The sequence below is a fragment of the Ursus americanus genome, chromosome 12, assembly GCF_024610735.1.
Source record: "Ursus americanus isolate L20-20 chromosome 12, mUrsAme1.1.p, whole genome shotgun sequence".
Classification (NCBI taxonomy): domain Eukaryota; kingdom Metazoa; phylum Chordata; class Mammalia; order Carnivora; family Ursidae; genus Ursus; species Ursus americanus.
In genome coordinates, this window is record NC_142138.1 from 50,686,989 (window position 1) to 50,709,280 (window position 22,292).

Here is a 22,292-nt window from a genome sequence, read left to right on the forward strand (position 1 = left end):
TCTCAAGTGTGGAAGCCATCTATCTCTCTTCCATAGGGTTATCAGTGAAATTCATGATAGTGGGTTCGAGAGAGCTGCAGACTGCTGGCTATAGCCTGGAATGTCTGGGGCGGGGAGAGGGAGACGGGCCAGTATGTCATATGATGTAGAAAGTTCAAGGAGAAGAAAACTGAAAGAAGATCACTAGATTGAAGATCCTTGAGAACTGAGATCAGTGTTTGAGAGGAATAATTAGAATTGGTGGCTGAGAAGGTGATAAATTAAAGTAGGAAGTGAACATATATGTTATGTTCTTGTTGCTTCTTTTGTTGCCTGCTTTTCTGTCCTTTTCCTGAATGTCCCGGCAGGGAGATAGGAGGAGGTAGAACTTGCAACTGTCCAAACAGTTCCCTGTTAAGAGACTGGAGACTGGTTATAGTAATTGGTGATCCTCAGTAGAGTGACACCATTAGTTATTTGGATTCTATGAATCAGTTATGTATTGACCCTTATTCTTGACGATAACTGAAATTTGCAATTTTAATGAAAATAAAAATGAGCAATGATGTTACTGAAAATTATATTTCTACTAAATATACTTTTTAAAAAAAAATCTCAGTTTTTATGCAGATTTTGGACCTCTGAACTTGGCAATGGTGTACAGATACTGCTGTAAACTAAACAAGAAACTGAAAGTGAGTATTACGATGATGTTTGTACTTTGGTATTAAAAAATGGAACTTTGAAATCTGACCACTGGGATTGCTGTGCACACACCATTTAGTTAGGTGATCTGGATCTTTGGATATTTATATGAGTAGTTCACCCAGAATTTGAAACTGATCCACTTGAGTATTCCATAAAGGACATGTTAACCTCTTTCATTTTTCAGGATGAATTGAAATGTGAGCTGGAATGAAGTCATTGGAATAGTGATCTAAGAAAGAAAGCACAAATCCTTTCAGGTTGTTGTTTAATGAGTCTATCAAATTCCTTCCTAGGATGATTTTTCTGAAACCAGGGGATGAAGGGGCTCATCACTGCATGGCAGGAGCTCTGGAGCTTTCCCTGCCTGATCAAGGTCGAAATTTTTATGTATTTCTTGAAGGTCATCTTTGTAGAGTTAACAGCCAAGTGAGATTGATGAACTCATAGTGTTACAATAGGGACTTTACCTGTTATGATAGAATTTGGGTCATACACTCAGTATTTGTCTGTATTTTTGATTTTACATGTTTTTTTTTCTTTTAAACTCTGAACATATATGAGGAAAAGCAATATGTATACTCCTGGTTTTGGTAAATTTATTTCATCACATAGAATTCTTTTTCTTCCAGTTTTCTAAATGAGGATCTTACATGTAATATTTCAGTTTGCAAGGTCAAATCCTGCACAGCATGGAGTTAAAGATGACTGCTAAATTACAATGCTCAGGTTGTTTATTCTTTCCGCTGGTTAAGTGTTACTGGGGCGACATAGTACAGTGCCTTATGCATATGAGCCACTTGGTGATCATCTTTTGGTGATTGACTTTTATTGAACTTAGGTAGAAAAGACAGTTTATGGTGGAGAATTTCCTGTAAAATATGTTGTGTACTTATGAATTCACAGATTTTTGCCATTGATCTGAAAATGCTAAATGGTCATGAATGAATGCCAAGGAGAGATTTTTTTTAGTCAATTGTATAACATAAGATCTGTTGCAATTAACTGTTTAAAGAATTAATTTGTAAAGTATTATCTGACCTGAAAAGATGTATGTAAATTCCTTTAACTAAACTGATCTACATTTTGCAGAAAAGAAGCTACTGCCTGTAGTTTAGAAAATAAGCTTGAAACTTTTGTAATCACCAAGGAAGCAAATGATATCCTAAAAAGAATAATATAAAAATATAAAATGAATTTTTAGTGGATGAATTCACAAGGAAAGGATAGTTCATAAATATTTGAAGCTTATTTCTTCCTTTTGAGGACCTAGGAATTTTTTTTTTTTTTGCTTTCTTGATTAGTCCTGTTAGTATGTAGTTGGTATGAACTGGGTATTATAATTAACAATTTGCGACCTGACTAGTATTTAGAAGATTGAAGAGAAGAGAATCATTATTTGGAAAATAAAATTTTTGATCTGACTCAGTCAGTGTTCGACTTTACAGCAATTAAGTAAGAGTAGATGGCTTCAGTAAGGCTGTTTTTCTACCATATTCGATACCAAACCCTATAGGTAAGTGTATACATGGACTTATTTTGATTTGTTTTCATTTACAAAGCTTTGTTTCAATATTATATGAAAGTTTAATAGAGTTCAATAATCCCTTGGTTCATTTCAGCGATCAGGTAATCTGATGGATTCCTAGAAGGACATTTTTAGCTTTAATACAGCTAGTGGGCACCCTGTTACTTGCTGAAGGAATGGATTTTCAAAACCCAAATGTTAATAAGGCATGGGTTATTTTGAAGCATCCAAGTAGAATATCTATATTAAGAAAAAAAGATTGACTTTACCAATCCAAAGCTACAATTTCTTCAGCCTTGTGGAATCTCAGTTTCTTTAGTTATAGGGATTATAGAGCTCCCACAGAGGGGTAGTTAGGATTATATTAGAAAATATATGTAAAAAGTCTTTGAAAATTTTAACGTCTTATGGGGAAGAAAGTTACTAATGGAACATTTATGACTTTGGGTAAGAAATCACAATAAGAGTTTTTCAACTCCGTTTATGAATGCCTTCTCAGCCCCATAACTATTATTTCCATACTCAAAAGCTGTCCGATATAATTTTAGGAATCAAAATGACCATTTAGTCCAGCCAGTTAATTTTATGGGTGCAGAAAGGGAGACCCAGGAGAGGCAGGTGACTTGCACAAGGCTGCTGGGTAAAGTGGGGGCCCGATTTCAAGGCTCCTGACTTATTCCTGCTCCTCCCCACTTTCGTTGGTAGTGGGCCCTCTGTGGTTTATAATCTTTCCATGCTTGCTCGCAGCACTGTCCCAGCTGACTTCACCTTGTCGTCCCATAGTGGTCTCGAGACTCCTCCGCCTCGTTTGCTCCAGCTACTGTTACTGCCACTCCAGCTGCTTTCCTTCCAGGAACCCAGACTCCAGGCTTTTCTGCTTTGAATGGACCTTTCTCCTTCCATACGCCCCACATTCTGTCTCCCTCACTTTTGTGTAATCTTCAGGCCCTCAGGCTCCGTATTTTCTCAGGCTCCCTGTTGGTGTTTCTCGTCTGCAGCCCGTGTTCAGTCATCTTGGTGAGACCTGTGGGCACCTTGCTTCCATGCCTTTGTCTTGCTTGCCTTGACAGTTGCCACCCTTGGCGTCTTTTCCAGTGGATGATTTCATGCGCTAACTTACTGATTTACTGAAGATCTCGCAGCACCCCTGCGACTCCCAGCCGCGCACTTTACCTTGAGCCACACCAGTTGCTTCACACAATGGCTTGTGATGTCCAGTCTGACTTGAATGCCCTTTTTCTCTGGTTTGATCACTCCTTTTCTTTACACCTTCCAGGAGGTATCTCCTTGTCCTTCGGAAGAAGGTGGGAGGTGCCTCCCGTTTTCCCAGAATTCTCTGTGCAGATCTCTATTATTGAAGAATTATAATTACCTGTTAGCATTGCTCTCTCTTACTAGACTAGACACTCCTGGGAGATGAAGATATGACATATAATTCCGTGTCTCCAGTGCGTAGCACAGGGCCACCAGACACACAGAAACTTCTGTCGATCTTATCATGATCCCCTTGACTTACAGGTCCTCTTTTAGCCTTTTGTTTCTGGACGTTTCAGAATACTCTACCCCCACTGTTTACATCCTCACTGTGCACTGATTTCTTAATCCTTTGCTGTCTCACTTTTGCCTTACTTACTCTGCTGAAACTGCTCTAGTGACATTTTAAAAAAAATATCTTGTTTGAGGGAGAGAGAGAGAGAGAGAGAGAGCACAAGCTGGGGGGAGGGGCAGAGGGAGAAGCAGACTCCCTGCTGAGCAGGGAGCCTGGTGTGGGGCTCAATCCCAGGGCCCCAAGACCACGATCGGAGGCAAAGGCAGATGCTTAACCGACTGAGCCACCCAGGTGTTCTGCTCTGGTGACATCTTAAACACCAGATCTGATGGTGTTTACTTGGTCATGAAACTCTACTTCTCTGCGTAGTTTGGCACTATGTTAACTGATTACAACTTCTTAGAATTTTTCTCCTGTGTGGTTTCCTAGCTCTTTTAGGCATGTCTTATTTTCTACTTTGGCAATTTTTATTTCTTCCAATAAAGATTTTATGTGTTTTTTTCCTCCTTTATTTGATACCTTATGTAGATGGGTAATATTTTGCAGTGCATTCTAAATTTTTAATTTTTATAATATCAAAAGATATTTTTCAAGTTGATGATTTGAGGTGGTGGTTTATTGCTATTTTTTGTGTGACTTTTATTTTAGTTATGTTGATTAGAATTGAAAATTATCCATCAAACATGTACTTAGATTAAAAAACCAAAAGTAGGGGTGGCTGGGTGGCTCAGTCGGTTAAGGGTCTGCCTTCGACTCAGGTCATGATCCCAGGGTGCTGGGATCGAGCCCTGTGTTGGACTCCCTGCTTAGCAAGGAGTCTGCTTCTTCCTCTCCCTCTGCCCCTCCTCTCCCAGCTCGTGCTCTCTTGTTCTCCCCCTTGAGTAAATAAATTAAATCTTAAAAAAAAAAACCACACCAAAACCCAAAGCAGAAATCACTACCATCAACAAAAAACCCTATTTTTAAATTTTAAACTCTATTTTAAAAACTGTAAGCCCTAAGAGTTGTGCAGTGATAGGTTGTAGTTTGCAATTTCTGGTCAGTAGTTATGGTAATGAGGGAAGCAGTCCAAAGAAGGAAGATTTATTGAAGTGAGAACAATTGGTAAAACTGTATATGTTGTTTAATGTAAAATGCCATCAGTAATTGATAGGCCAGACCAGAACTTAGTAATTTGGTATTTTAAGAGATCCATAAACCCTTGAAATTGTATATAAATTTTTATGTGTATTTACATTTCCCTCTGAGAAGATTCATGACTTTTAAACCAGTTCTTAAAGAGATTCTTGCCACAGACAATGGTAACAACACTGGGCTGGAATATACAGGCTTCTGAAAGGGAAGACCATTCTAACAATGTAGTGATATTTTAAAAACAATACCTTCTTCAAACTTAGTCATGTAAGAAAGTCTTTCAGTGACTGATACAATAATAGGAAAGTTTTATAAACATATGATTGAACTAGCTTTTCCTAAAATGGTCAATACAGTTTTTTAAAAAAGATTTTATTTATTTATTTGGCAGAGAGAGAGAGCACAAGCAGGGAGAGGGGCAAAGGGGGAAGGAGAAGCAGACTCCCTACTGAGCAGGGGAGCCAGCTATGGGATCATGACCTGACCTGAAGCCGGATGCTTAACCGACTGAGCCACCCAGGTGCCCCAAAGGTCAACACAGTTTTAACTGTTGATTTCACTTTTCCTCTGGGAAAATGAAAACCTCAGTCTGTGAAAAAAAAATCTAAGAGCATCACTGAAAAAAGGGGACATTTTCTAGGGCAGTGATTTCTTTTTAATACTGCTTTTACGATTCAACAGGACAATTACAGTAATCTTGAGGACTGCTTTTAAAAAGTTTAAAAGAATATTGACAGAAATGTAATTTTAAATGTACAAAACATCCCACATAGCCTTTTCAGGGTAAAAGGAAAAGGGGATGGGTGGCTTTGGTGAAATGGACTATTGTATTAAAGCACTGAAAGTACCTGGCAGATGGTGGGGGCTCAGGGACTGTCCTTGTTGCTGAATGAATCAGTGCAGTAATCCTATCCGCTAACCAGGCACCTGCCATGGTATCAGGTGATTGTACACAAGAACTCTTTTGATATAATGATCGGACCACCCTCTTATTATAACTACCAAAACCTGTTGAGATTTCTTCATGAGGTTATCTTCTGTTTCAGGTTCATGGGCTTTGGGGGGAAGAAAAGCAAGTTCTGTTTTGGAGACAGTTCATGTAGTTTAAAGAGGTATCAGGGGTTCTAAAGCAGTGTTAATTCACATGGGAGTGAGCGTATGTAGAGTTTGCAAGGCACGGAGTCCTTCCTGATGTCCATTCAGTAACCCTCAGGCAAGAAGAACCCCTTGAGTGGAGAATCCCCAAATGCCATCAACCAAATTATCATCATGGTCAAATAATCTTTATGAGCAACTTTTCTCTGACATGTTGACTTCTGCTCTGATCAAACATGCCATTTCATCAATGAAACATATTGGGTTTGAAATGAAATGGACCATACAGAGACACCTTCTTCTTTTTAAAGAAACTATTCAACCTATTTTGTTTTAGCTCAAAATAAAAACATAAACCATATTTTGTTTTGTACAGCCAAAGAAAATTTTCAAGAATATCCCTTTCCTGGGAAAGTTGGAGGTAAAACATGTAGAGGTCATGGCTGCGGACAGGAAGACCTGTTCATTTTCTCGCTTTTGCAATGAGATGACAACTGATTGCTTTGGAGACGCTGACTGCTGCGGCCATTACTGGGCTAGCCTAGTCACCTGTAAGAGAATGATGCCTTGGTCACCACGGCCCCTGTGCAGTTAATCTGAGCACCATCACTGGCCGAGCTTGCTTGTTTAAGGAAGTGCATGGGCTCTATTTTTTTAAATTTTATTTTATTAAAGCGCATATTATCCAGGTTGCACTAATGTCTTCCTTAGCTTGATCTGGCTGATTCAGAGTTTAATTAAACATGGTGTTCCAACCAAAGGACTTGAAGATTTTACTTTTAAGCATGGCAAACAACTTTACCAGAAGGCTGCTTAAAAATCTGTTTTTCTAAATTATGCATTAACTCGTGTGTGTGTGTGTGTGTGTGTGTGCGCGTGTTTTGGCTTTGAGCTTAATTATACCACCTGGCACCACCTTTCGTTTTTGAATGATTGAGTAGTTTGTGGTCTCCTGCCCTAAGCGGAGCAAGTGCATGATTTGTATATGTCACCACCATCCGAGGATAGCCTGGGCTCTTTGTGATTCGTGTAGCATGTCGACGTTTTCTCTCTCTGAGTTGCCGTGGCTTGTTTTTCTCCAGGAGTGAGCCCTCCAGAATGCAACCTTTCACATAGTGTTCTTTTATGAGATAGAAAACGTCTGACTGAGGTCAATACCCTCATCTTAATTTGTATTGTTCTCTCATAGCCGGCGTCGTACTTTGGTTTACAAGTACCGTTAAACGTTTATATGCTAGATTGCACACTTGTCATGATTTACATAACAGTGGTAAAACTCTGACTCTCAGGTAAGCAATCCAACTCTGGATATTTCTATAGGTTTGACTATATTAATTGGTAGATAGTCAATACTATGTTCTATCTTTTATCTATTATTTTTTACCTTGTTAAAGGAAATAACTACTGTCCCTCTAATGAAGATCATTCCATTGGTCCTTGCTCTGCTATGAATGTATCCCTAGGTACTTGTTCTTTTTTGTCTGTTATAAGCCTTGGTCAGTATTTCCCCCTTGGTTAATGTCAAATATTCATTAGACTGCGAATGCTTATGTGGCTGGAGACTGAGGTTCTGCTCCCTGGTTACCGCATCGTTCAGCACTGTCTTTGACAGGTAACAGCTACTCAATTCTTGCCGATAAAACCAATAGAACTTTCTTCAACCACAGTATCCCAGCACACAGATTCAGCAAACTGATTACCTACTTGCTGCATTCAGTTCAGTAATATTTTCTTGGGCATGAATGCTGTTTAAAAATTTTGAATTCATGGGGGTGCCTGGGTGGCTCAGTCGGTTAAGCATCTGCCTTTGGCTCAGGGCATGATACCAGGCTCCTGGGATCAAGGCCCACATGGGGCTCCCTGTTCAGCAGGGAGCCTGCTTCTCCCTCTACCTCTGCCTGCCGCTCCCCCTGCTTGTGCTCTCTCTCTCTCTGTGTTAAATAAATAAATTAAATAAATAAATAAATTTTGAATTCACAGTTAACATCTGTCATTTATGAAAATTTCCATTTAAGCCTGGATTTTTGGCTTCTCTTAAGTATTAAAAGATGTGATTATGGGCCCAATTCCTACACGGGAGTAGGAGGTTGGAGCTAAGTCTGCTTGGGATAGGGCATGCTTTTCTCGTTTACCAACTTACCCACTTCAAATTCTTGGCCCCTGAGGGCATCTGAACTTGGCACCTCTGGAACAATGCCATTTAAGGCAGCTCAGTTACTGAATCATGAAAGGAACTTTCCTAAGGTGTTATCATCTGGAATGCAAGAATTTACAAATTGTGATAGTTTTCTGAGGAATCTGGGGAAATGTGTTTTTTGTAACATGCTTTTAAAAGGCATATGGAATGATTTCGAGTTTCTAAGATAATTTAAATATGTCTTTTGGGGCTACTTGGCCAAATGGACAGTGTTTTAGGAGCCATGTAAAACATTTCCAGAGGTTGACCATTCACATTTTTATGTAGCATAGTGGGTATCAGTGTGCTGTCCCTGGACCAGCAACATCAGCATTACTGAGGAACTCGTTAGAAATAAAATTCTTGGGCCCAGCAATCTGTATTTGAATAAGCCCTCTAGGTTACCCTGAACCAGCCTGTTAACAGGTTGAAGTATAATAATAAAATATAATTTAGATTGATATTTGTTTTTTATTCCTGAAAAGTTTTTTATTTCTTCCATCTACCATACTTGCTGAGAGAACTCAACTCTTTGGGATCTGACATAGGAGATATTGGCCTAGTATAAGCCAGGCCCTCTCTGGCTCTAGCTTTTGTTCTTTTGGTAAAAGAGAGACGCAGAATTCTCATCATACTTAAGTCTTGCCCAGGACCTCTGGTTTGGGAGTCACACTGTGTCTGCTCAAATCGGACCCCTTTGGTACTGTTTCCATGCTTTAGGAAATGATGGAATGGAGCAATAAATGTTTGCTGTCGTTATTATAGTGGGCTGGCTACATCCACTGAGGTGAAGAAGTTCAGAAGGCTATTATGCTGTGGTTTCTGGATAGAAATCTAAAATACATGTGAATAGGGGCTGCAGGTTATCATTTGTAATTGGTCACGTGCAGGCTTGCTGCAGATCAGGTGAATAGTCCAGAGGTCTTAGTAGTCCTCCTGTGACATCCTTCCCTTTATATTTAAGACTATATTCATTTGTTTTACCAGTTTCTAACTTTACTTGGTTATTGTACCCAGTGTTTTTGTAATCTCTGAACTTCTCATGTAAAGCAAAAAGCATCTGTAATAGAGCAGGTAGCTCACTGAAGCCAGAGGTGAGGGTCTAACTTTCCAAATGCTCTCCTTTCTCTTTTTTCTTTTTCTTTTAAAAAAAATATTTTATTTATTTATTTGAGAGAGGAGAGAGAGAGAAAAATAGAGCACAAGCAGGGAGAGTGGCAGAGGGAGAAGCAGGCTGCCCGCTGAGCGGGGAGCCTATGTGGGGCTCAATCCCAGGACCCTGGGATCATGACCTGAGCCGAAGGCAGCTTCTTTTTTTTTTTTTTAAAGATTTTATTTATTTATTTGACAGAGATAGAGACAGCCAGCGAGAGAGGGAACACAAGCAGGGGGAGTGGGAGAAGAAGAAGCAGGCTCACAGCAGAGGAGCCTGACGTGGGGCTCGATCCCATAACGCTGGGATCACGCCCTGAGCTGAAGGCAGACGCTTAACCGCTGTGCCACCCAGGCGCCCCCGAAGGCAGCTTCTTAACTGACTGAGCCACCCAGGCATTCCCTGCAAGTGCTGTCCTTGAGGGGCCTAGTCAACATACCCACCCACAGAGGAATTGGGCCGGAGTAAGGAAGATGCAGTTCAGTTTGGAAGCATGGAGTTTTCTTGGTATTAGGGTAGAATCTGAGAAAAAATCTACTGAACTCATTCATAAATTAGAGTCCTCTTGTCTACAGACTGTGCCTTTCTCTTCCTGCATGGTAAGTTCCTCCAGGAAAGATCTTGAAGATCTTTCTTCAAGGATGTTTCTCTAAAGGGACTTGAGTTATTGGTGTCTCCAAAGGATTGTATTGTTTCTTCTGGGGTGCTTTAATATGTAGTAGGTCGTTTAAAAAAAAAATAATTTTTTTTTTTTTTTAATTTTGAAGTAATCTCTACACCCAATGTGGAGTTTGAACTCATAATGCCGAATCAAGAGTTACATGCTCTACCAACTGAGCCAGCCAGGCACCCCATCCTTGAAATTTTTCATTCCAGTACCAGAATATCTGCTATGTTACGATAGCGTTGCTGGTGTAAGACTGGGGCAAGGTGACCTATGAGAGGAAGGCCTGGCTGTGGCCAGGAAGGAAATTAGGACAAGGCCAGTGAGACATAAGAGTTTTCTCTGTTATCATTTATTGTGAATTAGTTCTGAGAACTCAAACTTTGTGATCTGAACTGGGAGACATTGGCCAGGCTTCACTAGGCAAATCATTTCTTGACTGGAATGCTTTTGAGACTTAACAGAAAAACAATGGAATTCCCAAAACATCCATGCAAGGTAAATGCTAGGAGCTTAAAAAATTTTCCTAGAAATTAGAAAGCTGTAGTTAAAAATTCAGTTATTGTAATGTACACCATGGTGACCATAGTTAATAATACTATATTGTATATTTGAAAGTTGCTAAGAGAGTAAATCTTAAAGGTTCTTATCATAAGAAAAACATTTTGTACTTATATATGGTGACGGATGTTAAAAAAATTATGTTTCCATCCTACAGGCAGCTTCCGATAGGAGATATTTTAAAATAGTTAAAATTTGTAGGTGTATTTTGTGAGAATATTCTTTATCTGATGTAATTTCTAAAAGCTTATAAAGTTTAAAAATTCTTCTAAAGTCCTTAAAAGTTTAATTTGTATTATATTTACTTTAAAAAATTTATATAGGTTTATAGTGAAAAGAAAGTTTCCTTTAGAATTTCATCCTATAGCTTCATGGTTTCTGTTGCAGGATGGTCTCTGCAACATATACTAAAGTATATCCCATATACTTTCAAAGAAGACTGAAAAAACAAAAACCAAGCAAATGCAAAAATTTGAAAACAACCAAAAAGACTATTGGTGACAAAAGCACGGCCTTATGAGTTTGTTCCTTTTGGTGAATGGATTTGTAAAATAAATTTAATTCCACATTATTAAATGATAGCAATAGTTTGTTGTGAAACCTAAATTCTTACTGGAAAAGGGTATCAAAACACAATCCAAACTTCAGGATCAGTTGTGATTATTTTCTTCCCCACAGGTGTTTTAGGGAACCAGAAAATGTAATTAGTGAGAGGCTGGGAGCCGGGAAGAGCTGAGTCCTTCTGCTCAGCCTGACTCATGTTTGCTGGAGCTCGGCCTGTGGAAGGCAGTCTTTAGGTTTGGGATCATACACCATAAAATATGCTCAGGTTTTAAGGGCCTTGACTCTCCTTCCGGTAAATCAAGCTTAACTTATTGATGGAGAACAATAAATGGCAAAAACAAGCCAACAGACAAACCAACCAACAAATAATAAAATAACAAAAGGAAATGTCCAGCAGACAGTGGTTTCAAATTGAGGAAGCAGGGGCGCCTGGGTGGCTCAGTTGGTTAAACGTCCGACCCTTTTTTTTTTTTTAAAGATTTATTTATTTGAGAGAGAGAGGGAATGAGAGGGGGAAGGGGCAGACGGAGACAGAGTGAGAGATCTCAAGCAGACTCCCCACTGATCATGGAGCCCTACGTGGGCCTCAGTCTCACAACCCTGAGCCGAAAACGCTCATCTGACTGAGCCACCCAGGTGACCCTAAACGTTGACTCTTGATTTTGGCTCAGGTCATGATCTCAGGGTCATAAGATTGAGTCCCACATGAGGCTCCATGCTCAGGGGTGGGTCTGCTTCTCTTCCTCTCTCTCCCTCCCTCTGCTCCTTCACCGCCCCCCCCCTCCGGGCTTGTGTGCTGTCTCTTTCTCTCAAAAATAAATAAATCTTAAAAAGAAAACAAACAACAAATTGAGGAAGCAAGGAGACAGGTGTCAGCACCATTGATAGTGACCTTGAAGTCTTTATAACTTCAGTGCATTGACTGAACTGCATTGAATGAGATATATTTTTAAAGCTTTATTTCATAGGGGTATTTTCATAAGCTTGTCTGGAAGTGAGAACTTCGGTAATGAGACCCACTTTGAGGCAAACACTTACTTTTCGAAGTTCAATTTAGGAGAACAATGCCATTTTCAGAATACTGATTCTCGATTAGGAAAGAAATACCTAAAGGGATGGTGAGAGTTTCCAGGCTCATTGCTCGGATATATATAGCTATGTTTTCTGTGGTTACATTAAAGCCAGAATGTTGCAGTTTCATGTAGCATAGACGTCAGAGTTGGAAGTGTTTCTTTTTCTTGTAGAAAATTGCAGGGTGAAGGAAGAAGGGGAGGTAGTTGAGCTCTCACATTTTTAAAGGGTCTGTGAAAAGCAGGTCTTCTGTGGGTCGTGGTCAATGTGTAAGGTACAAAAAGCTGCTTTTACAGTCAGTTTGAATTTGTAGACAAATATTAAAAGCTACCTAGTATCTGTATTTTGAAAACCATTTGTCAAAATGCTGTAACTGTTTTGAAATATGAGGAAATTGAGCAGATTTCATTTACTTGCATCAGTGTTCTTATTGTTTTATGTCTTAGTTTGATTAATGCTTTGATTTCATTTTAACAGATCTTTTTATTTGCACGGTTCTTTTCATGTTTAGCATGTGTATAGCATACTAAGTTGCTTATTTTTGGATATAGTTGAATACTTGGGCATGAAGCATATTGCATGGCATATAGCAGGTGCTTAATAATTGTTTGAATCCATGAATTTAATATATGGTTATTGTATTAAGATGTTTGCTGATCCCACCCTTTTGATGGTTGATCTTTTCCCATTAACCATTTATTTTCAGATAAGTGAAAGGAGACTTTTTAATAGAACATTCTAGAAAAATACTCATACCGATTCTCTGTTAATATTAGTATTGGTGCTCTGAGGAAAATAGACTGATTGACACATTTACAAATAAGCTGTAAAATATGAAAAGTACAGATAACTTTTCTGGGAGTGGGTATGGTATGTAAAGAAGGAAAAAGGATGAATAATTAGCCTTAAAAAAGAGCTTGCCGTTTGTGTCACCATGGATGGACCTGGGGGTATTGTGCTAAGTAAAATAAGTCAGACAGAGAAAGACATACACCATATGATTTTACTTTTGTGTGGAATCTAAAAAAACAAAACAAATGAACAAACAAACAATACCCCCCCCAACAGACTTATAAATACGGAGAATGAACTGGTGGTTGCCAGAGAGGAGGGGTGGGAGAGGATGGGTGAAATAGATGAAAGGGATTAAGAGGTACAAACTTCCAGTTATAAAATAAATAAGTCATGGAGATGAAAAGTACAGCATAGGAAATATAATCAATAATATTGTACTAATGTTGTATGGTGACACATGGTAACTGTACTTATCATGGTGAACAATGTGTAATCTATAGTATTGTGGAGTCACTATGTTGTACACCTGAAACATTATATGTCAACTGTACTTCAATAATAAAAATTCAAAAAAGAAAGAAGATGAATAAACTTTACATATAAAATTTAGAGTAAATTTTCAAAAATGTTCCCACTAGTAAAGATGCCAGTAGTTTAATTGTTTCCCACTGCATGTCTCCCTTCTTGGAGAGAAATATCTGTTCTGTTGTCAAATCTGCATCATGATTGGGCTGTAAAAAGTCTATGCCAGTAAGCCTCCACCCCTCAAAAGCTCATGGACAAATGCCATAGAAATGAAGGTTGGTAGATAGCATTGATTGTGATACATCTTGGAAATTGAGATGATATTTACCTTCTGTATATTTTAGCATTGTCTCTATGGTTACACTCCTTTTATTTCCTCTTTTTAGTCATACAGTTTATCAAGAAAGAAAATAGTGCACTACACCTGCTTTGATCAACGGAAAAGAGCAAATGCGGCATTTTTGATAGGTGCTTATGCCGTAAGTACTTTTTCATGCTAATTTTCTATAATCAGGCCAATGGAATGCTAACACTGTCACATAAAATCCATGCCACTTTTTCAGTGGAGTTAGGAGATGGTGAAAATTATTAGTACCCTGGGAATGGATGTGGAACGGAAAATGTGGACTACTATCCATGGGCTATTTAACTCCCAGATTTTATTTCCTAGTAGCTAATGAAGGAATCTTAAAACCCCAATGGGCAGCTTGGTTCCCACAGTTGTATAGGTGTTTTTTTAAAAAAAGAATATCCAGAAAGAATATTTCTAGGGTAAAGAATATATAGTGGAAGATTTTTATTTTGTTTTATTTTATTTTGTTTTATTTATTTTTTAAGTAGGCTCCATGCCCAGCGTGGAGCTTGAACTTACAACCCTGAGATCAAGACTTGAACTGAGATCAAAAGTTGGACATGTAATGGACTGAGCCACCTGGGAGCCCCTATAGTGGAAGATTTTTTTTTTTTTTCCCCAAGAGAGGGGGTGGAAGGGGCATTGGGACAGGGAGAGAGAGAATCGTAGGCAGGCTTCTTGCTGGGCTCAGTCTCAAAACCCTGAGATCATGACCTGAGCCGAAATCAAGAGTCAGATGCTTAACCTACTGAACCATCCAGGTGCCCCAGTATAGTGGAAGATTTTTAAAGACTGTTGAGGTGCCCCTCTTTTTCAAAAGAGGAAATCGTAGATTGTGTGGGGGTGGGTTATTATTATTATTATTTTTATCAATCCGTTTATTAATCTGTACATGTGTTTGCGGTAGGCAAACCAAATATAAAGCCTGCGTATATTATACTTCCCTAAGAACTGGACAAGACTTTCCCAAAATAATTTTGAATGGAAATTTTGTTCTCTGTAAACACTAAAATGTAAATGTGAGTTCCACGTGAATGTGCCGCAGAGTTTTGGTGTGACTATTTCTAGAATTTTCTATATGTACTGGATTGGGCAAAAACTTGGAAGGCAGAAGCCATCAGGGCTAAAATGCATCCTGTAACCTGTACTAGCTTTTTAGGGACATGTGTGATATCCACTTAGGAATATGCTGGTCTGAAGGCAGGGGAGAGAGGCGTCATTTCCCATCATCCTTGTAGAGGGTCTGTGCTTCTCTGAAGCCTGGAAGCACACTGCTGTGTGACCTTTCAACGGCCTCCTTCTGAAGATCTTGACGGAAGGAGGCCCCAGCTACTGTGCATCACCTTTTGCTACATCAAACTGAAAGGTCTGGGGGAAAAAGCCCAGAGGTGGTGTTGGAAGGACTGTCCGCTGTTGTAGGGTGTAGGCTGAGAATAGTGGCAGGCGGAGAGCTTGACTGCAGCCTGGGGCTTTGTTTCCAGGGCTGAGATGGCCAGCTCTGCCCATCTTTTCTCCCCTGATGTAGCTCCAATAAAGCCTGGCGCCATCCCCTGTGGTCCATTTCTTTCTCACTCTGTAGGCAACATGGTATAATACCAAGAATCATGACGAAAACCATTTTTTCATCCCGAAGTGGCTCTGGGATGATGGGTAAGCCACTTTATCTGTCTTCACTTTGTTTAGTTTCCTTATCTGTAAAATGATAGGGTTGGATATGTTTCCTTCCAATTCTGAGGATATGAGGATTATTTGTAGTGCCAGCCAGACTATTGCTTTTATTTTAAAAGTGTGCATGGAAAGCTGGCTATTGGCGTGAAGGTTCAGTGAAGTGCTGGTAAGCCGAATTAGGCAGGCAGGCTTATTTTTCACTTCACGTTGATAATCATTACTCATTTGAGACTGATAATTGACACCGTGTTTAGAATCCAGAGAGCCTGTAATAAGCTCTGGATTCAAGCCATGTGAGCAAGGTGTCCTTCCGGAGGGTTTTGTGATGGCACGTAAGCATGTTCTCTGGGACTCTTCTGTCTTGAGGGATTGCCATCAGAAAGAGGTCATCTGCCGCGCTCTCCTCGCCGTCCTGTCTTCCCCACCACCTCCCCTTCCGTCTCTTCTTTCCTTTTTAATGCCCAGCCTTCCTGTTTCTGGTGTCATCCTTAATTTTATCAATGGCACTGCTAGAGTTTTGAAAGGAAGTTCAGTCACAATAGATGCATTGAGCTTGGGATAAAATATATCAAATGCAGAAGTTTCCACCACTTTAATGCAACCAAATGAAGGAGTCGCCGTCTCAGCAGGTTGAAGAAGTGCTGGGGGCAGCAGGGGCTGGCCTTACACGCTCGTGACAGTCCAGAGAAGCCATGTAAAGTAATTATTCTGGTACTGTTCATTTCCGAATTGATTTGCTTTTGCAGTTTTGGAAACGCATTCCCCAGAAAGCTTGTTGACACCACACTTAATAAAAATGAAAACCAAGAACTGTATTCTTTCCTTAGAGGGAATTTGGTGCCTGGTTTCATGTTGTGTGGATGCATTTAATTGTCGGCACAAGTTCTGTAGGAGAGTCAGTACTGTGTGTTATACACACATCAGTGAAGTTACACGTGGATTAAACGTTGCTATCTGGAGAAGCCAGAACCTTCTGGGGGAATGTTCCTATTACGAAGGTCACATATCCAAGTGCGTGTTTGTATCTCCACATTTTATATCTAAATGGTATCTCACACTTATTGTGGCAGAACAGAACCTTTTATTCCTTTTCTCTACAAACCTTTTTATTTTCACAGTCAGTGCCTGTTTAGTAAATGGACTACCCCCAATGACTTGCCGAGACACAGAGTAGTGTCATTTTCATTCCTCCTGTTTCTTCTTCCCACGTTCTACTCATCAGGAAGTTTGGTTAGCTCTGCCTCTAAAACATATATTGAGTCAGAATACTTCTTTCCGAATGTCGGGGTTAAAATGGCAGAGGAGTAGGGGACCCCTTTTCCAGCCAGTCCCTGAGTCGAGTTGGATAGGAGCCAGACCAGCCTGAGTCCACGGAATCAGCCTGAGACACAGGAAGATGCATCTGGATCTCTACAAATGAACATCTCCAGTGCTGAGTATTGAGGTATGAAGCGGGGAGCCGTGAAACCGCGCACAGATATCGGAAGATAAACGGAAGGGGGAGGGAGCCACCGCGTTCGGGCGCCAAGAAGCGGTAGCCACCTGCACGGGGGAGCGGGCGGACAGGCGGACCGGCACCCGCAAGAGAGCAGACTGAGACCGTGAGCCCGGAGCGTGCACCACCAGACTGAAACGGAGCTCCGGTGTGCTCACTGGATCCAGACTGAGACCAGGAGCTTCGGGAGCACGTGGGGGTGGCTGGTGGCTGGTGGTGTTAGAAACACAAAGGACAGAGACCCGCCGGCCCTGGAAGTGAGGGCTGGGATGCCTGGTCTGGGGCGCACATCCCGGGACGCTGCAGGGTTGAGCAGCACCAACAGAAACAGAGTTAAAGTGGCCAGAACATCAGTGGAGAACGGTCTGCGATCCCTCTGTTCTGAGACAGAGGCTGAGATTTGGCCGCTGCTGCTCTGACTCTCAGAAGAGGCACAGCAAACCGCCAGGGAAAGCCGCCAGAGAACAAAAGCCTGGAAACACTGGCTCACAGTGTGCCCATCCCCATCCCCCCTCGCAGGGGACACGGAGACTCTACGCAAACAGGGTTGCCTGAGTATCAGCGCGGCAGGCCCCTCCCCCAGAAGGCAGGCTGAAAAAATCAAGAAGCCCACATCCCTAAGATCCCTATAAAACAAGGGCGCACGGCCTGGGTTCCGGTCAATAATTTGGGCTCTGGACAACCCCGCAACCTCTCCTCATCAGAATGACGAGAAGGAGAAGTTCCCCCCAGCAAAGAAAAGACAATGAGTCTGTGGCCTCTGCCACAGAACTAATGGCTATGGATATAACCAAATTATCAGAAATGGAATTCAGAGTAACAATGGTCGAGATGATGTGTAGACTTGAAAAAAGTATTAACGAAAATGTTAATGAGAATATAGAATCTCTAAGGGCGGAAATGAGAGTGAATCTGGCAGAAATTAAAAATTCTATGAGCCAAATGCAGTCAAAACTAGAGGCTCTGACGGCCAGGGTGAATGAGGCAGAAGAACGTATCAGTGAATTGGGAGGATGGGTTAGTAGAAGAAAAAGCTAAAATAGAATCGGATATGACTTAAAAAAATCCACACCCAAGAATGTAGGTTATGGGAGATTACTGACTCAATGAAACATTTCAATGTCAGAATCATTGGCATCCCTGAGGGGGTGGAGAAAAACAGAGGTCTAGAAGAGATATTTGAATAAATTGTAGCTGAAAACTTCCCTAATCTAACAAGGGAAACAAACATTCGTGTCCAAGAGGCAGAGAGGACCCCTCCCAAGCTCAACCACGACAAACCTACGCCACGTCATGTCATAGTGCAATTCGCAAATATTAGATCCAAGGATACAGTATTGAAAGCGGCCAGGGCAAAAAAAATTTCTCTAGTACCAAGGCAAAGGTATCAGAATTATGTCAGACCTGTCTACACAGACCTGGAATGAGAGAAAGGGTTGGGGGGGCATTTTTATTTTTTTTTTTATTTTAATTTTTTTTTTAAAGATTTTATTTATTTATTCGACAGAGATAGAGACAGCCAGCGAGAGAGGGAACACAAGCAGGGGGAGTGGGAGAGGAAGAAGCAGGCTCATAGCAGAGGAGCCTGATGTGGGGCTCGATCCCATAACGCCAGGATCACTCCCTGAACCGAAGGCAGACGCTTAACCGCTGTGCCACCCAGGCGCCCCCGGGGGGGGGGCATTTTTAAAACTCTTTCAGAGAAAAACATGCAGCCAAGGATCCTTTATCCAGTAAGGCTGTCATTCAGAATTGATGGAGAAATAAAGACCTTCCAGAATCGCCAGTCATTGACCAATTTTGTAACCACAAAACCAACCCTACAGGAGATATTAAGGGGGGTTCTATAAAGGTAAAAAGGCCCCAACAGTGATACAGAACAGAAAGTCACAATCTATAGAAACAAAGACTTTACTGGCAACATGGCATCATTAAAATCATATCTCTCAATATTCAGTCTCAATGTAAATGACCTAAATGCTCCCATAAATGCCACAGGGTTGCAGATTGGATAAAAAGACATGACCCATCCATTTGCTGTCTACAAGAGACTCATTTCAAACCCAAAGATGCATTCAGACTGAAAGTAAAGGGATGGAATACCATCTTTCACACAAATGGACCTCAAAAGAAAGCTGGGGTAGCAATTCTCATATCAGATAGATTGGATTTTAAATTGAAGACTATAGTTAGAGACACAGAAGGGCACTATATTATTCTTAAAGGATGTATCCAACAAGTGGATATGACAATTATAAATATATATGCCCCCAACAGGGGAGCAGCAAGATTCACAAGCCAACTCTTAACCAGAATAAAGAGACATACAGATAAAAATACATTAATAGTAGGGGACCTCAACACCCCACTATCAGAAATAGAACACCCTGGCAAAAACTCGACAAAGAAACAAAGGCTTTGAATGCCATACTCAACGAGTTGGACCTCATAGATACATATAGAACACTACACCCCAGAACCAAAGAATACTCATTCTATTCTAATGCCCATGGAACATTCTCAAGAATAGACCATGTTCTGGGACACAAAACAGGTCTCAACCGATACCAAAAGACTGAAATTATTCCCTGCATATTCTCAGACCACAACGCTTTGAAATTGGAACTCAACCACAAGGAAAAATTTGGAAGAAACTCAAACACTTGGAGACTAAGAACCATCCTGCTCAGGAATGATTTGATAAACCAGGAAATCAAAAATCAATTTAAACAATTTATGGAGACCAACGAGAATGAAAACACAATGGTCCAAAACCTATGGGATACTGCAAAGGCAGTCCTAAGGGGGAAATACATAGCCATCCAAGCCTCACTCAAAAAAATAGAAAAATCTAAAATGCAGTTTTTATATTCTCACCTCAAGAAGCTGGAACAGCAACAGAGGGACAGGCCTAATCCACACACGAGGAAGCAGTTGACCAAGATTAGAGCAGAAATCAATGAGTTAGAAACCAGGAGTACAGTAGAGCAGATCAACAGAACTAGAAGCTGGTTCTTTGAGAGAATTAATAAAATTGACAAACCTCTAGCAAGACTTATCCAAAAGAATAGAGAAAGGACCCAAATTAATAAAATTATGAATGAAAAAGGAGAGGTCACTACCAACACCAATGAAATTGGAAGGATTATTAGAAACTTTTATCAACAGCTTTATGCCAATAAATTAAGCAATCTGGAAGAGATGGAGGCCTTCCTGGAAACCTATGAACTACCAAGACTGAAACAGGAAGAAATTGATTTTTTTTTTTAAGATTTTTATTTATTTATTCGACAGAGATAGAGACAGCCAGCGAGAGAGGGAACACAAGCAGGGGGAGTGGGAGAGGAAGAAGCAGGCTCATAGCGGAAGAGACTGATGTGGGGCTCGATCCCAGATCGCCGGGATCACGCCCTGAGCCGAAGGCAGACGCTCAACCGCTGTGCCACCCAGGCGCCCCAAGAAATTGATTTTTTAAACAGGCCAATTAATTACGAAGAGATTGAGTCAGTGATAAACAACCTTCCGAGTAACAAAACTCCAGGCCCCGACGGTTTTCCTGGAGAATTCTACCAAACATTCAAAGATGAAATAATACCTATTCTCCTAAAGCTATTTCAAAAAATAGAAACAGAAGGAAAGCTACCAAACTCATTCTATGAGGCCAATATTACCTTGATCCCCAAACCAGGCAAAGACCCCATCAAAAATGAGAATTACAGACCGATTTCCCTAATGAATATGGACACCAAAATCCTCAACAAGATCCTGGCTAGTAGAATCCAACTGTACATTAAAAGGATTATCCATCATGACCAAGTGGGATTCATCCGTGGGATGCAAGCGTGGAACAACACTTGCAGATCGATCAGTGTCTTAGATTTTATCCAGAAACAAAAATTCAGAAATCATATGATTTTCTCAATAGATGAAGAAAAGGCATATGACAAAATACAGCATCCTTTCCTGATTAAAACCCTTCAGAGTGTAGGAATAGAGGGTACATTTCTCAAGCTCATAAAAGCCATCTATGAAAAGCCTACAGCAAATATTATACTCAATGGGGAAAAGCTGGAAGCCTTTCCCTTAAGATCAGGAACACGACAAGGATGCCCACTCTTGCCACTATTATTCAACATAGTACTAGAAGTCCTTGCAACAGCAATCAGACCACAAAAAGGGATCAAAGGCATCCAAATCGGCAAAAAAGAAGTCAAATGTCTCTCTTCGCAGATGACATGATACTCTATATGGAAAACCCAAAAGAATCCACTCCCAAACTATTAGAAGTTATAGTGCAATTCAGTAATGTGGCGGGATACAAAATCAATGCTCAGAAATCAGTTGCATTTCTATACACGAATAATGAGACTGAAGAAAGAGAAATTAGGGAATCCATCCCATTTACAATAGCACCAAAAACCATACATTACCTTGGAATTAACTTAACCAGAGACATAAAGGATCTATATTCTAGAAACTATAAATCACTCTTGAAAGACATTGAGGAAGACACAAAAAGATGGAAAAATATTCCATGCTCATGGATCAGAAGAATTAACATAGTTAAAATGTCCATGCTACCCAGAACAATCTACACTTTCAATGCTATCCCGATCAAAATACTGATGACATTTTCCAAGGAACTGGAACAAATAGTCCTTAAATTTGTATGGAACCAGAAAAGGCCCCGAATTGCCAAGGAACTGTTGAAAAGGAAAAACAAAGCTGGGGGCATCACAATGCCGGATTTCGAGCTGTACTACAAAGCTGTGATCACAAAGACAACACATAGACTGGCACAAAAACAGACACATAGACCAATGGAACAGAATAGAGAACCCAGAAATGGACCCTCGGCTCTTTGGGCAACTAATCTTTGATAAAGCAGGAAAAAACATCTGGTGGAAAAAAGACAGTCTCTTCAATAAATGGTGCTGGGAAAATTGGACAGCTACATGCAAAAGAATGAAACTTGACCACTCTCTCACACCATACACAAAGATAAACTCTAAATGGTTGAAGGACCTCGATGTGAGACAGGAATCCATCAAAATCCTAGAGGAGAACATAGGCAGCAACCTCTACGACATCGGCCAAAGCAACCTTTTTCATGATACATCTCCAAAGGCGAGAGAAACAAAAGATAAAATAAACTTATGGGCTTCATCAAGATAAAAAGCTTCTGCACAGCCAAGGAAACAGTCAAAAAAACTAAGAGGCAGCCCACGGAATAGGAGAATATATTTGCAAATGATGCTACAGATAAAAGACTGGTATC

General features: G+C 40.4%; 1 protein-coding gene across 9 annotated transcripts in view; it reads left to right on the forward strand.

Moving 5' to 3' along the window:
* CDC14A (cell division cycle 14A) overlaps nt 1-22,292 on the forward strand; it is a 190,235-nt gene that overhangs the window by 43,415 nt on the left and 124,528 nt on the right. For 6 of the 9 annotated variants that reach the window (XM_045801664.2, XM_045801666.2, XM_045801667.2 and 3 more), the window contains 2 exons: nt 599-674; nt 13,886-13,978. In XM_045801664.2, the coding sequence (XP_045657620.1) occupies nt 599-674; nt 13,886-13,978 (169 nt within the window). Of the gene's footprint in view, nt 1-598; nt 675-6,366; nt 6,412-13,885; nt 13,979-22,292 lie in introns of all 9 variants that reach the window. The other 3 variants (XM_087866124.1, XM_087866125.1, XM_087866126.1) reach the window with 2 other exon arrangements.